General features: G+C 40.0%; 1 protein-coding gene across 1 annotated transcript; it reads right to left on the bottom strand.

Moving 5' to 3' along the window:
* Positions 1 to 1,003: 1,003 nt before the first annotated feature.
* ube2j2 (ubiquitin-conjugating enzyme E2, J2 (UBC6 homolog, yeast)) lies at positions 1,004 to 15,343 on the bottom strand. Its single transcript, XM_006641893.3, has 7 exons — positions 15,175 to 15,343; positions 10,263 to 10,402; positions 9,466 to 9,506; positions 4,363 to 4,465; positions 3,507 to 3,645; positions 3,074 to 3,154; positions 1,004 to 1,612 (listed from the first exon to the last, which is right to left on the bottom strand). The coding sequence occupies exons 2-7, from the start codon at positions 10,400 to 10,402 to the stop codon at positions 1,328 to 1,330; spliced, it is 789 nt and encodes a 262-aa protein (XP_006641956.1). The 5' UTR covers positions 15,175 to 15,343; the 3' UTR covers positions 1,004 to 1,327.
* Between the last annotated feature and the right edge of the window lie 329 nt (positions 15,344 to 15,672).

Here is a 15,672-nt window from a genome sequence, read left to right on the forward strand (position 1 = left end):
CAGTCCACAAAAAACTTAAAAAAAACACACATTTCTTTCCATGTTTATTTGAAACTGCTGTGGAATATTGCACAGAACCTTTCATTTAAAAAAATGAAACTTAAAAAAATGTGTACCTAAATATGAAGAGATGTGATGTTTTAAACAAAATGGAAAAAAAAAATCATTGAAGAATCACTCAATGCATCTAGTATTGTTCCAAATTATCCCTTTCCGTTATGTTATGTAAATTATTATGATATGCAATTTAAGTGGCATCGTCTGTCCATATTTTCTCACAATTAATAGGAGCAGCAGTGACACTGCATTTTCACAACCTGGAAGAGCCTTTAAGATGTGCTTGTACATAGGTCTTTCAAAATATTATATAACTATTTTTCTGAAGCTTTTATCTTGTACAGAAGTTACTCTAGTACATATCCTACCAGACACAATACACATGAAAAACAGCAAACTGCTTTAAGGGAACAAAAAACACTCACAGCTCACACTACATTACAGTACAAAGGGTCTTTTTTAACATTTAGGGTGGCCCCAAAATGGCTGAAATAACAATTAAACGTTGCAACCACTACCACTGGTAGTTTGTCACATTAAACACGAAAGAAAACCTGTATGGTAAGTTCTATATATAGTGCTGTACAGGGGAAAGAGCACAGGAATGAATTCCTTTGTCTTCAACCTGCTCATGACTTATTAAAGAGCTGATTCGCCCTCGTAAACAGACGCAGAATTTAAACCCTGGGCCTTTTCAGACGCAAGGTAAATGAGTACTTAAGTGTGGGGGGAAAAGAAAAAAGGAAAACCCTGGAAAAAACCTTTCCTCAAATTATTCATATTCAATTGGTCCAATCATCTTTCCTGTCACATAAAACTGTAGGTCTCTGGGTCGCCCTGTAATGCACTGAAGTCAGGTACACAGCAGTAAAAGAAAAGCCACCTTCCTGTGCGACTAAAAGCAAATCTGCGGTTCTCTCCAAAAAGAGCACATCGCACAACCCAACATGTTTCGCTCACTTATTTAATAGTTTAGCGCTCGAATGCATTTGAGCTGTGGCATTACAAAACACGTGACCGTTTCACCCGCAGTTTTCTATAGGAAACGTCTGCTGGATTGCTTCCACCAACACATTATTAGGCCTTGCTAAAACCCATGAGCCAATCTGCTGCTGTTTCACATCACTGCAGCACTTAAAGTCACAAAAGTACCCCCCTCCCTCGTTTCAAACGCACATCCCCTCCAGTCCTGGGCTCTTCCTTCTCCTCCTTTGCTTTTTTGCAACCAGACCCTCTGGATTGGGTCTTGAACGCCCACTGTTTTTTCTCCTCATTCTTGCGCTATGCTTCTCAGTACGTACTTCACTGTGTAGGCAAAGGCTGCAAATCCGACTATAACGAACAAGTTTGCCAAGGCTCCTCCCAGAAGTCCATGGTTGCGATTGGCCTGCTGGAGGCCGGGCGGGTTGGCGCCAGCCAGCGCCACGTGGCCGTTCAGGAGCGGGAGGCCGTTGTGGGCGTTGTGAGCCTCCCCGTCAGGCACCACATCGGGCAAAGGCAGCACCTGGGGTCTGTTGCTCAACTCCTCCTGCACCTTCTGCTTCTGCTTGATTTCCTACAGCGAGACAAAGGAACAGGAACATGACATGACCACGGCCCTGCAACTGCTTGAGGACACTTTCCATTTGAACAGCTGTGGAGGACTCCTTTAGTTTCTTTCATTTTATAATAGGTGCCTGTTAACTGATCTGACTCTCTGCAACAAACCTTGGAGGAGATAAATACAATGTGTGTGTGTCCACTGTAGGGCGGTCAGACAAAAAAAAACCCTGTTGCAGTCTTGCAGAAGATTATCATATCGCGCAGAAAAACAATGATAAATTGACGTAGGGGTGTAACCCCGGCGTCCTGGCCAAATTTCCCATTGGCCTTTAACAATCATGGCCTCATAATAATCCCCATCTATGAATTGGCTTCATTACTCTCTGCTCTCCTCCCCACTGAGAGCTGATGTGTGGTGAGGGTTCTGGCGCACTATGGCTGCCGTCGCATCATCCAGGTGGGGCTGCACATTGGTGGTGGTGGAGGGAAGACCCCATTACCTGTAAAGCGATTTGAGTGAAGTGTCCCGAAAAGCGCTTTATAAGTGTAAGCAATTATTATTATTATTATTATAAATATTACTCCCCTTATTACTTTATCAAAGAAGCAATGTAATTTTTTACAAATTTTACTGACCATGAGTTAAAACTGCAGCACACATTTTATTACTGCAATAAGTGCACTGACAAACTGCGGTAAAACTGCCAGGAATACAATCTACAACTGTCTACAATCAAATCTACAATCTTAGGACTGTCAAGTCACATCACTTGGCAATAATTTCAGTCTGATCAAGTCAAATTTGTGATATGAGTAAAGACGATGATGCATAAAAGATACCCAAATCTGAAGTTTAGTGGAATTAACCAAATGTTTTAAACAGATTCAACAAAGAAAAGAGTGTTTCTTGGCATTCCTAACTACATTATTTTGTAATACTAAGCTGGATACGCTGCTTTGATTTATCTCTGGGCCTGCCCTAGCAAACAGAGCCCTCGTTTCTGATTGAGGAGAATGAACTGCAGTAGCAGTGACTTTATTACCCCTGTGGGATGCCCAGAATAACAAAACACTGATGCTGTAACCACAGAAAACAACACACATTGTGGTTCACCAGACAGATGTAAACCCTGTAGCACATTGATAAATGAAAGCCATGTGAGACAACACCTCAAGTGGTATGCAAGCTTTAACCTTAACTTCGGGTTAGCCATCTGGATACAACTTACACCTGGGCTCTCTAAGGAGGCAAAACTACTGTGGTGCTAAAGTAGTGCAGCTTTCAGAGTGGAGAGGAGAGCTGCCCAGTAACACTTCCAGAAGAATCTGATAAGAAACAAAACCTGTTTAATCAAATTAACTCTGAACATTGTCATGTTCACCTCAGATGGACCCGAGAAAAAAACACAGGGTACAAACAACTTTCTACCTACCAAAGGAGATTTTTAAAGAGTCACATGAAGTTTGTACTTACATCTACAACGTCTGGAAACAGCTCACAGAAAACTTTATCCTTTAGGTTGAACGTCAAGCTCTGAGCAGCAAGTTGTCTTTTCTTGAAAGGAAAATATATTACCGACTTAATTTTGCAATATGTTTTCCGAACTTCAACCAAAAAAGGTGCGATACTATTTGCATACTTGCACTTATTAACATACAGTGCTCAGCATCAGTGCAAACTCTATGAAAGCTTGATGCAAAATTCTTTTCACGGCTTGAATGGCCTTTATGTGTAATGAAACGTTTCACAAAATGATACTTCCTTTTAAAAATTCAATTAAAAGTAAAACCAACCGTCATTCACTTGCTAAGTAACAGACTACAAATATCCAACAAGCGCACTGGTGTGCATGCAATCAGAGAACAAAGAACAAGGTATTTTTTAAAGAGAATATGAAGACACTCACAGTGAAGTCTGAGGTTTCAATACTACCCAGCGTGGGGCCTTTTTCTACCATGAAGCTCAAGAGACCAGTCAGGATGGTCGAAACTGACCAAGCTGGGTTCCACGTATCAGGGTGGAAGTCGGTAATTGACAGACACAACCTGTAAAGGAAAACCCATGAAAGTACAAAGACTTTAACGTTTTGCTCCCTGTATAATACTAGAGGGGAGATTAAACCCAACACGTTCTGTGCATGCTCTGGGATCAATTCCAGACCTGGGGTGCTGTCTGTGTGGAGTTTGTATGTTCTCCCCGTATCTGTGTGGGTGCTCTGGTTTCCTTTCCCAGTCCAAAGACATGCTGGCAGGTTAACTGGCCCTGACGTGAGTGTGTCTGTGTCTGTGCGCGTGCCCTCTGTTGGACTGGCATCAAGTCCAGGATATGTCCTGCCTTGCACTGTTGCTTGCTGGGATAGGCCCAGTCTTGTGGCCTGGCAGAGCTATCTACTGTCTAAGACACAACGTGGTGCTCAGCTTAGGAGCGACAGGGATTAAATTCTGTTAGGGGCTGGGAAAGCCAGGCTTGTGCGACTATTTGATGCAAGTTTAAAACCGCAATGTACAAGGCAAACCAATAAGCTGTCTTTTAGCCTGGAATATATCAGAATGGCCCGCATGTTTTTCCTTTATAAAAACAGCGACAGTAGTTTCTCATTGTTTAGTTTCTTCCGAGTGGAACAACTTGTGAGAAAGCCTCTTATCAAAATGTATTCATACAAATCGTTATCACACAAAATTATTTCCCTGCATATTGAAGAGGGCTTGAAATAATATCACTGTTCATTCTCTTTGGAGGAGAGCAGAAAATTCTGTTCTTACCTTGTGTTGCATTTAAATCTGCCGTTAGGGGTTATCATATAGATGCTAGGAGGTTTGAAAGGAAATTCGCGAGGGAAGATCAGTTTACCGTGATAATAGCCACCTAAGAAAGACAAGGAATAAAAATATCAGCACATACAGTATAAACAGGAAGGTCAACTCTACATACATAAGATAAGATAAAAACAAGCCTAACCAAATCCCTCTACTATTTAATTCCACCTTTTGTAATACAATAATGCACAAAACACTTAAACACTTTTAAGAATAAATTCACTTTGGAGCTTACAAAGTGTCTTTCTTGAGCATTACCATTCATACCAGTAAACCCCAGTTGCCATCCTATTCATCGCATCATTCAATGCAGGACCTGCTGCTACCCAAGCGTGCAAAACGTCTGAAGATATAAAGAAATTTATAACACAGCAGCAAGACTGGCCATCTTGAGGACTTGGCGGCTGTTGGCCTGTGGATCCAAGAACCTCACCCAGTCCTGACTTTGAGGATCTCGGGGAGACAGTTTCAAATGGCTGGTCTTTGTGTTGCAGGTCCCTGTAATACAAGTCCCAGATGTTTTTTTTCCTAAAACTGAGCTATACTCAACTTCATCTTGTGTCGTCTGGTCACGGTTTCACTATTTCAGCCTAAATACACCTATAAGCTGTCAACACCTTTGAGGACACTGAATTTTGACTTACATTTCCATGACTAAAGAGTTGCATTTTCTATTTACGACACCTAAATTGGAATTAATGGCTGATCATCTTGGAACCCTTTTTACAAAACCAATATCCATTTTGCAATGGTATAGCCAAAAGAACAAAAGGTGGAGCTAGCTGCAACACAAGGACAAAATATGCAATGAACACTTGAAGTGACTCACCTGAGGGAATGGCAGTCTAAAGATCCCCCTGAAATTGTATCGACTATTACCTATAGGATAATACTCTTTTTTGACGTAAAATAACTTCTTTACAAAAGATCACCCCAGAAAGGAAATATCTACCGATAAAACATAAAATAAACTTTAAACCGCAACCTCATACACACATGAATGAAACTATACCAGACTACACCTGCTTAAATGCAATAGTCTAAAAGCTGTCTTTAAATTCCACTGTAATGTCCTAATATCACTTCATGTCATTAAGAATATTGTGTACATATTGCTGCACAGGAATCAGTTCAGAGAAAAGCTACCAGACACATTCCAGGGCTTAAGGGACTGTCCTACACTGACAGGCTGGAGAAACTGAACCTATTTAGTCTCAGGGAAAACTACAACATGACTGAACACAAGAATTCAAAATCCTGGAAGGCACTGAAAGCTCACCTGGTGGATTATTACATAATGAAGAGTAAAACTCAACTTAGAGGACAGGTGGGAACTAACTGGAAGTCCTTTTAAAACCAAGAACATCTTTATCCAAAGAGTGTGGAACAAGCTACCCAGCCGTTTTGTTGAGGCCAGTACCCTTTCAATTAATGGATAAATAATTAAGATAAGATCAGATCCTTGGAACAATTAGCTACTAAATACTAAATGAGAAAAACATGCCAAATGATCTTCTCTTGTTTATAACCATTTTGATGCAATAATGGACTTATGAACAAGTCACTCACTAATAAATTAATCCTTTCACCCTAAGTTTACAACAGATTCCCTGGTGTACAATACCAATTAACTCCGATTATTGTGGTTCACCAAGTAACAAATAGTAACAAAACACTGGCAGCTTAGATCACCTCTGCCCCTTACTGCACATCCACAACACAAAACACACAGTCAGGAAGATATACGTAAGAACATAATGGTTACAATAGAGAGGAGGCCATCAAGACCTAATTACAAAATTACTCATAATATTTCCGCCCTTATTACAGACACCCTGAAAATGCAAAGACTTTAAAAACTCAGAGACATAGCTTCTCTTTGGCATTCTATTTCATTTTTTTTCTGAACTTTTCACATAGGACATTTTCCAGATAATAACCAGAACGTGGAACAATGTCAAGCACAGTCATCTTTAGCTTTGCCTCTCAGTAACAGCGCTTTAATCAACTGGTGTGATATACAATATCTTTTTAACTCGAGCATTCGACACTGATCGGAGCATTCCTGTTAACAGCCTGTGCTTTACTCTGAGCACTGCAATTTGTTTTTCACATACCGAAAGCACTGCAACCTACTGAGGGCTTTGCACACAGGGGATGTGGCTCTGGGAAGCATGTGTACCCTCTGCCACATTCCCGTCCCACCCTCATGGAGGCCTCCAGAAACGTTTGGCACAAACCATCTCTCTCGAGAAGACCTGCTGACCAAGTCTGCAAGTTCATAATATCTTACGGAGTTCTTTCAACAGGTTTAAACAGAGCAAAATAACTTTTCAGTGGGGCAATAATTCAAGTGCATAAGTGCCTGGGACTTTTTTTTTTAATTCAATTTCGAGCACGGGGACAAACAGCTCATGTGGTAGAGTAACTGGACAGATTAGTCTTTCAGCGCAGACGTTGCCAATTTACAAAAAAGCCGTCAAAAGCACACGGCTGAAAACTTCTGGGCACAGGATGGGGGGGTTTGAGAATTACTTCCACAAATGCTCGTCTTATGCAAACATTTTCATTCGGCCTTCAGGCACCATTGCATGTTACATCTGAGACTTTTAACACTTGAGTCACATTCTCTGTACAAAACACAGCATTAATCTTTAGACTTATTTCACATGCCCTTTTACATGCACGTCTGCACAACTTAATCATTCTCTTCATCATAAAATGGGGAGAACCTTATACAATACCCTTAAACCTAAAAAAAGAAACCTCAGTGCTCCAATTCTATTCAAAACAGGAGACACACAAAGCCCTGTTTTCAGCTCGGCAATTTTAGACAGAAACACAGAAAAAGCCACAGGGAGAGTGAATACTGCCAGATATTATTGCCAGATCCCTACAAAAGTGTTCACAGTGATGTAACAATTTCCTGTCATCTGTGTCTGCCAACAAGATAAGTTGACCTTTGGCATAGTAAATGTAATACGCACAGATACAGTACGACAACACTCAGCACCCGCCTTGTTGCAGCACTCTTTGAAATTTCAAGAAGTTCACTGACTTGATTAACATTGCCTAAGGTCCTGTGATTGCTAATTTCCTAAAACATCCCTCCTTTATAAACAGTCACAACAGCTGTGATACCTGTCATCTGAATCAATTTTACGCAGTAATCCATTCAACATACATTAAACTATTTATATGTGGCATCCTTTCAAAATGTACATTCGTAAATCTAATGTAAATGAAAGCTGCTGGCATTCTTGCTATATGTATGTATTTTAACTGGGCACACCAGCATACTCACTGGGTACAATCCAGTGCAGATCTTCAAAGAAAAGCCCATGATCTTGTAAAGAAATACTATAATGTTAAGCGTATTATCTTTCTTTATTTTTTCTACTTATCTGTATTTACCTTATGCTTTTTATCTGCAACTCTGTTTTAGATTGTTTAAGCCAAATCTACTCCACAAAACTGACTTGCAATTCTCTTCAGTACAAAAGCATATTACACAGAACATTCACAGACCAAAACTTAACTAATCACATGTGCTTAAATCTAAGCTAGCAATGGACTTGAGATGTGAAACTATTCTGATACAGTTTGAGTGAGGAGCTGTGTCAGGCTGCCTTGGCTGAAAAGGAGTAATTCCACACTGAGAAGCAGAAAAGAAACACTTTTGTTCAGAGGCAAAGCTCTTCCTACGTCTGCAGCTTAATAAACGGCATTATCAAAGCAAGTAACTCTGTAAAAACAAAACAAAACAAAACAAAACTACTCTTCCATGCATCCATTTTCTAACAGCTTTACCCAGTAAAGGGTCATGGGGTAGCTGGAGCCTATCACAGCAAGCAACACGTGTAAGGCATGGTACACCCTGGATGGGACACCAGTCTGTCTCAGGGCAGACACAGTCACAAACACGCACACATTGTCCCAGAAGCCAACTGAACTACCAGTATGTGTTTGGACTGTGGGAGGAAACTGTAGCAGCCGGAGGAAACCCATAGAACATGGGAAGAACATACAGACGCCACACAGATAGTATCCCAGATGCAGAACTGTACCCAGAGCTCCAGTGCTGTGAGGCAGCAGCGCAAACCACTGTGCCAACCCCCTTCTGGTTTCTTGTTCAATGCAATCAAGTCGTAACAAAACCTGCAGCCTTCTGAAAACTGCATCCCTGATGTCTTCTACTTTACAATTGTGAATTATTTCAAGAAAAGGAGAGTGGTTCAAACAGTGAAGGCTTCTGGCTGGCCAGAAAGATTGTACTGCTGCAGGCGAGACCCGCATGGCTTCTCCTAACACCCTAAACTCTGCAGCTATGTGTGGGATTGCAAACTAAAGACGAACACTGCAAGACTGCATGTTTCACTCTAGTTCAAGGGATGTTGCACAGAGCCAGACAAAGTGCTAGGAGGGGGGTATGGAACCAAACACTTAGGAACCAAGTAATAAGTTATGTATTTGAATTGATACAGCATTTTAGACTTCAGAGGATCCCAATGTGCTTTACATATCAAGGGGGAACCCCTTTATTCACTCCTAAAGTTCTGTACCTATCTGGGTGAAACTACGTGACCATTGTGTCCAGCAGCCACCCTACACAGCTGATCAGGTGTGGAAAGTTACTGAGCTAAAGTACAAATTTACAGATGCCAGATGACACAAGAGCAAAGTAGAATTGATCGAGGACACCAAGCTTATGACCCATACTCTTACAAACAATGTCATAGGATGTTTAATGACCCAGTTTCAGGTCCTCTGTTTAATGTCCTATCTGAAGAACAGCATCTCCAACAACAAGTGTCCCCAGTCACCCTACTGGGTGACTGGACTGAAGATGTTGTTGGTCCACAGACACCACTTAAAGCAGACAACTAGTTTGCCTCAGAGGCTGACCATTTCTGTAGTGACCACATCCAGCCATGCTTAACTTCCCAGATCTGGGAGGATCAGGCTAAAAAGAAGTAACTGTGCTCAGAGTTGAATGAAGTAAAAGAAACAACTTTTAAAAAGGCATGTTAGTTGCATAAATTAACTCACCTTCATAAGGGGTTTTCTCAGGTCCTCGTACAACATAATGCCTGAAATACAACAAAAAGAAAAATGTTTCTTCAACAAGATAATGAAAGTTACAAATAGCTGTAAGGTGGATCTGTGCAATGTTTTAACCTGTTATTTGAATCTTTCCCATTTTAATGGAAAAACCTTCACAACGGATTTTTTAAAACACCAAAGAAAACTTTCACAAATATGCATCTTCTCAATCCTTTTTGATTAGTTCTACAGTTGCCCTTCATTTAAACAAGACCTCTCCATTTTACTTCCAACCTCAAATTCTGCTGCTTGCTTCGCTACAATATGTATAGCAAAAACAGACTGAGCAACAATACACTTGTAAGCCAAGGAGCTGCACAATCAGTATTCAGTATGACCTATTACCTGCCAATTAACCATTGAAAGAAATTACTTTGGTTTTAATTTCACTTGAATTAACTTCACAGTTACTATTCAAGTCAAATCAAATTCATTATTGGTGGTTTAACTCAAGTTATAAACTTTTTTCCATTTTTAAGTACTACAGACTTAACTTTTCTATTCCTTTCTGGGGACTTTATTCGGGCATTTAATAGTAGTTGGTCTACTTTTGCAGCACCTTCATGGTCATCACATCTATGATCCTTAGAGCTTTTCCCAGGATCTCAGGTTACACAATCTTGATGATGTCAATTTAATCTCGTTACCGCAATCTTTTTGTAATAACACAATAGGAAGATGAGTTGTATATAAAATTGGTTGACTTGGGACTGACTTGGAAGTACTGACCACTCGGAACTCACCATTCAAGAATGTTAGATGGAAGAGGTTCTGCACAAATGTAAGGCACAGGATCTTTCTTAATTCGAAGATAGTCTTGTTTTAATCGCTGTGTCGCTGTAGTTGGTGCCCTGTTGGTGCCCCTATTACTGTTGCTACTCATCTGCAATTGTAACAAAAGATTATGCCATTAATTCCAACTGTATGATTGCCATTATCCTGATGCTCAAATAAAAACATTGCTTGTGGTTAATAACGGAGCAATATAATGCAGATCACATTTCAAAATCCAAAAAGGTTTCCAAGGAACACCTGATTCTTCTTTGACTTGGTCAAAACCCTTTAGGAAAAGGAAAAATCAAAATCTACATTACAGAGGAAAACAGGCTTTGTATAGCAACTTCTACATGTCCTAAATAATGAAATTATACACAAAATGTTTTGTACATTTTTAAACATACTTGGACAGTATATGTACCGAATCACGCAATGTTCCTTTTAAAAAAAGTAAACATTCATCTACAGGAAGGTCTCTGCAGTCACTGCAGATGAAACAATAAGATTAATTTGCTCTTCATTCACAAAATCAAACTGTTAATGTGTAACACCTAATTCGGTGATCATTAAAACATTTTTTAACAGGAGCTCCTTAATACCAGTGATAACAAGTGGGTTGTGGGTTTAAGTGTCTGCCGCAGAGACTGCTTTGAATGAGGTACTCCAGTCCACCCAGTTGTATAAGTGGGGTCCAGCACTGCAGGGGTATAACCCTGCGATAACCCAGGATCCCATCCTGGAAGGGATTAACCTGCCCTCAGTCTGCCTGCTGCTACAGCAAATGGGGTGGGCTCTTGCCCGATGAACCACTATGCTCTGGTATGGACCTTACTGCTTGAATTGTTTTTTATTTTTCATTTTCAAAAAGGAACTACAATGAGAACAACATTCTCCCAGTGCTGTTAATTTTACCCCTTCATGTTCTTACTCAAAGGATGCCCACACTCACACCTAGTATGAGGTTATATTTCCATGCAGACTGATTAAAGGGACAGAACCCCAGTTTCTCACATTCTGCTTTCAGTTTTGTGATCTTCTGATGCCAAGAGTTTCCTAAAGGAGGCAGGAACAAGCCCAGCCATGTCAAGACTATGTATTCAGGGCATATTTCACTTGAGCACAAACCAATAACTGAATTCACAGAATACAATCACCACATCTTTTCAGATTTCACAGAAACATTAAAAGGTTTAATACCTAAAGACACCAAAATCTACTTACAACTACGTTTAATTTAAGTGCCTAATTTTGCACACCTGTGCACTGATTTACCAACTAAGACCTTTAGACAGATTAATAAATAGTAAAAACCCATACACTGCAAATAAATCACAATGTACACCGAACACTGACTTTAAAGTGCCTCATGAGTCTGATGGTTATTGAGATCATGGAGGGCAACAGTACCTTCTACGCCACCCTGAAAGCACACGGAATTAAATTTTCCTAATGAACTGAAACGGTTTAATGGTGGCTATATCCTGAATCATTTCAAAAGAACCACATTGAAAGACCTTGTAAGAAAACTTCCAATACCCCTTGCAATAACCTATTTGGGCTGCCAAAATTTGTAGCAGTTAATTGAAAATGAAAAAAATGAATACAACAAACAATGCCATTTTCTTGGACGTTAACATAATCCAACGAGGTCCTATACGCTCCATACTGAAACATTTCAATAGCTTGACAATTACGAGTCGCAACCATCATCTCTTCATCGTGGAAGGATGTAAACTTCACTGCACGTGAATGCAGCACACTTCAAGAGAAGAGAGAAGATGTGCCTTTCAGCTGCTGTCACACACTTGGTCTCGCACACAGCCTTCACTGGAAGAAAACCAGATGGTCATGCACACTCAGGCAGCTGGGTCTGACACTTCTGCCTTCTAGCCTATTGTGAATCATGCTCATCCACCCATTTTCTGACAGCCTCAACTGAAGCACCCAGAGAAAACCCCACACATACACAGGGACAACAAAGCATACTAGGAACTGAACTCAGGGTACCAGTGCTATGAGGCAGTAATACTAGCAACAGTGCTACCGTGCCACCCTGAATCACGCTCATACTTTACAAAATCAAATACTTAAAACCTGAATATGATCTATAGATCAAATAGATTGAATTCATTACAAGTCAGAATAGGAACAGCAAGATCATAATCTTTGAATCTGACCCTCTGCTCTAACCTATAGAACATAAGAGAATCAAAACAGACCACACTGACTCATTCTGTACTATTTTACATTCAAATAGGACACTGGGGACTAAAACACCATAAAGGTTCTTAAGGCTGAAATTCTGTCTGCTACATCCTGCAGTACAAAGTGGAGCAATGGGGAAGCCTGGTACACAGAACAATGGGTTCTGACTTTGTTACCTTGTATGCTTTTGCAGCATATCAGATATAATTTATCACGTAGATTACAATTAAGAACAGTAATAGTTCCTGTTATACACACGCTCCATTTTGCAGTAATGCACTTCATCGTGATTCAAATTTCCACAATGCATATGTAAAAAAAGTTTTTACACGTAGAGGACATCAGAAAACATCAAAACAATTCTTGAAATTCAGGGGAGCTGGAGCCTTTCCTTGCAAGCAAGGTAAGGAACATCAAAACAGCTTTGCTAAATTTGATTGAAATTAATCATTAGCCTTCACCTGACTTCAGTACAGTAAGTCTGGCAAAAATGCAAGTTCTTGTTTTCATTTAGTTTATAAATGTAACAGACAAGTGCGTATAATCAGATTTTGTTTGTATGATAAAGTATCAGTGTTAATCTTTGTTTTAAAGAAATGTCTGCCTTATGAGAGAGAAAAAAACAGTTCCAACATAAAATTCAGAGCCCATATTACACACACCCGAACAAAACCAGAGATTCAATACAAGGGGCTTGCAGAATACTATATTCAAACTATTATAGTCACATCTCAATTTTGTTGGTGTGAAAAGACAAAAAATTGTTTAATATCTAATTACTGCAGGGGACTATCATAATAATAATGAACAAATGCACCTTCCACAACCATGTTGGATCCTATTACATTGACTATTTGCAAAACTGTGCTTCCCAACTGGCTCAGACAAGGAAAGGCAGTAACAGGTTTAACTACTCTTATGAACATGCAGAGACTACAAATACTCTACTAGTGAAAAGTATTTACCCAAGATACTAGCAGTACGTAGTACCTATAGTGTCTTATTATTACAAATTTATTCTGCTGATATTATGAAGACAGCTTACCATAAATGCAATGGAAAGTATTAATAATGCAGGACTGCATAGTGTAAAGTGGTATTAACAAACTAGTGAAGGCGCTAATATCACATAAAACACTGATCAACGTGATAATATACGGAATTATGAAGTGATAATATGACATGTTGGTAAAATTCAACTTATATCCACTCTCTTTCCTGCACAGGAAATGAGGTGTAAGGTGCATTAGGCACTCAAAATCTGGGGGAATAACCAAATTTGTCAAACCAATTAACTTTTTTTTTACATACTGCAATACTCTTTCAGTCTGAAGTTTTACTAGAAACAATTCACAATTAATAACGACTGATTTAACTTTTACCATTGGCCTTTACCAGTCATGGCCTCCTAATAATCCCCATCTCTACACTGGCTTCATCACTCTGCTCTCCTCTCCTCTCCACTGAGAGCAGGTGTGTGGCGAGTGTACTGCCATCGCATCATCCAGGTGGGGCTGCACACTGGTGGTGATGGGATTCCCCATTACCTGTAAAGCGCTTTGAGTGGAGTGTCCAGAAAAGCGCTATATAAGTGTAAGCAATTATTATTATCATCTGTTGTGTGGACTTGCATCGTACTCATGTCTTGACAATGTTGACATCTTCCTAAAAGGGACCTTGTTAAGGTTTGTGCAAAATACACCTTACTCAACCAAAATGTGCAATATGAGCTCTGTACCAAGAAAAGACCCAGTTGAATTTTCTTCAGCATAATCTATTTATTATAGCACAATCCCTTACAGGAACTTACACAAAGTAGAGGAACTGTAATTTTCTTTACTCGAACATTTAGTTGTACCAGTGGGTGAAATAGATACAATATGACATGCCTTTACACACGATGTTTTATTTTAATTATACCAAAAACAAACAAGCTCATGCAGGTGTAAAATAAATCGTCCCATTACACTGTCTTTTCTGCCCCCATAGTAGTAGAGAAATAGTCACCAATGACCACAATTTCTGACGACCAGTCTGAAAAGTATCCTCAGCCTAAAGTTAGTATTTGACCTGTGAAAACTTGCATAATTATCAAGAAAGGCGGGGCTAATGAAAGAACGCGTTAATATGATTACTTCTTCCAACATACTAATATTCAAAGTCAACATCAAATAAGATAATTTACTTTGGAAATCTCGCTGTACGTCAGTGTACAGTCATTATTTACATTCTCAACTGCACAAACGGCAACTCGGTGCTTTTCGGAAACCTAGCGAAAAAAAAACTAAACAAAAACTAATGCTTGACAAAAGAAGCAGAAGAAATGGTTTTATTACATATCCTCAATCGCCTGTTTCCTAACACGAGTGTCTACTGACCTCGGCAAGTGCGTAAAACCCCGCTTGTACTTAAATTAAGGAAATACGCACGAAAACATCACAAGGCCTCGAAAACTGAATATATTTTGTGTCACACGAGAAGTACGTTTCCGATTTAACAAGACAACTGTACAAGAGACGTAGGTCATTTCGGTCTTCTGTTGACACGGAAAACTATGAACTACAGTCAGGCCTGGACTTTAAAATCGCAGTAGGCCACCGACAACAACTCCCCCATTTGATCAGAAACACAGCCACATCGCAAACACAGGGAACCAGGAATAAACGCCCATACCTCTTTAGAAAGCCCGAGTGAAAAGACTGGTTTGGCAGTTTTACAACGCGCTGGTGTACCCTCTGTAATGTGGGAGTCGTATACGTACGCTAGTTAATTTCACAACAGTAGGATAGCACATCAAAGCCTGTCTATCCCCCTTTACAGTTTCAATATGGCTGCCCTGGAGCTGGGAGGAGTTTGCGGCCTTAACCATTTCCCGTTTACGATTCGGGTGGCGGTGGGCTGGAACTCCTTCACTTCATTTTCACCAACTTCGGGGTTGGTTTCACAGACCAAGATCAGCGATACTAACAGCCTTATTTATATGAAATAGCATTAGGTAGTTCAAGATCAATTCTAATCTGGGTCTGCGAAACCACCTGTTAGTCCGCGTTTCTGTGAACGGCTTTATTATTTATCCGCTTTTCCTGCATTTCTCAGACATTTCTGGGGCGTTTCTGGGTGATGTGGCTTAAGTATATAGCCGCAACGAGAAAGTTTTTTAGAAAATAAACA

The sequence above is a fragment of the Lepisosteus oculatus genome, chromosome 25 (assembly GCF_040954835.1).
Source record: "Lepisosteus oculatus isolate fLepOcu1 chromosome 25, fLepOcu1.hap2, whole genome shotgun sequence".
Taxonomy (NCBI): domain Eukaryota; kingdom Metazoa; phylum Chordata; class Actinopteri; order Semionotiformes; family Lepisosteidae; genus Lepisosteus; species Lepisosteus oculatus.

What these genes read in the sequence shown, in the direction of transcription:
- ube2j2 (XM_006641893.3), bottom strand. Translation starts at nt 10,402, where the DNA reads ATGAGTAGCAACAGTAATAGGGGCACCAACAGGGCACCAACTACAGCG. An exon ending in TGAGAAAACCCCTTATGAAG is followed by an intron (nt 4,466 to 9,465) that starts GTGAGTTAATTT and finishes TGTCTTTCTTAG; the next exon opens with GTGGCTATTATCACGGTAAA. An exon ending in AGATTTAAATGCAACACAAG is followed by an intron (nt 3,646 to 4,362) that starts GTAAGAACAGAA and finishes TTTCCTTTACAG; the next exon opens with GTTGTGTCTGTCAATTACCG.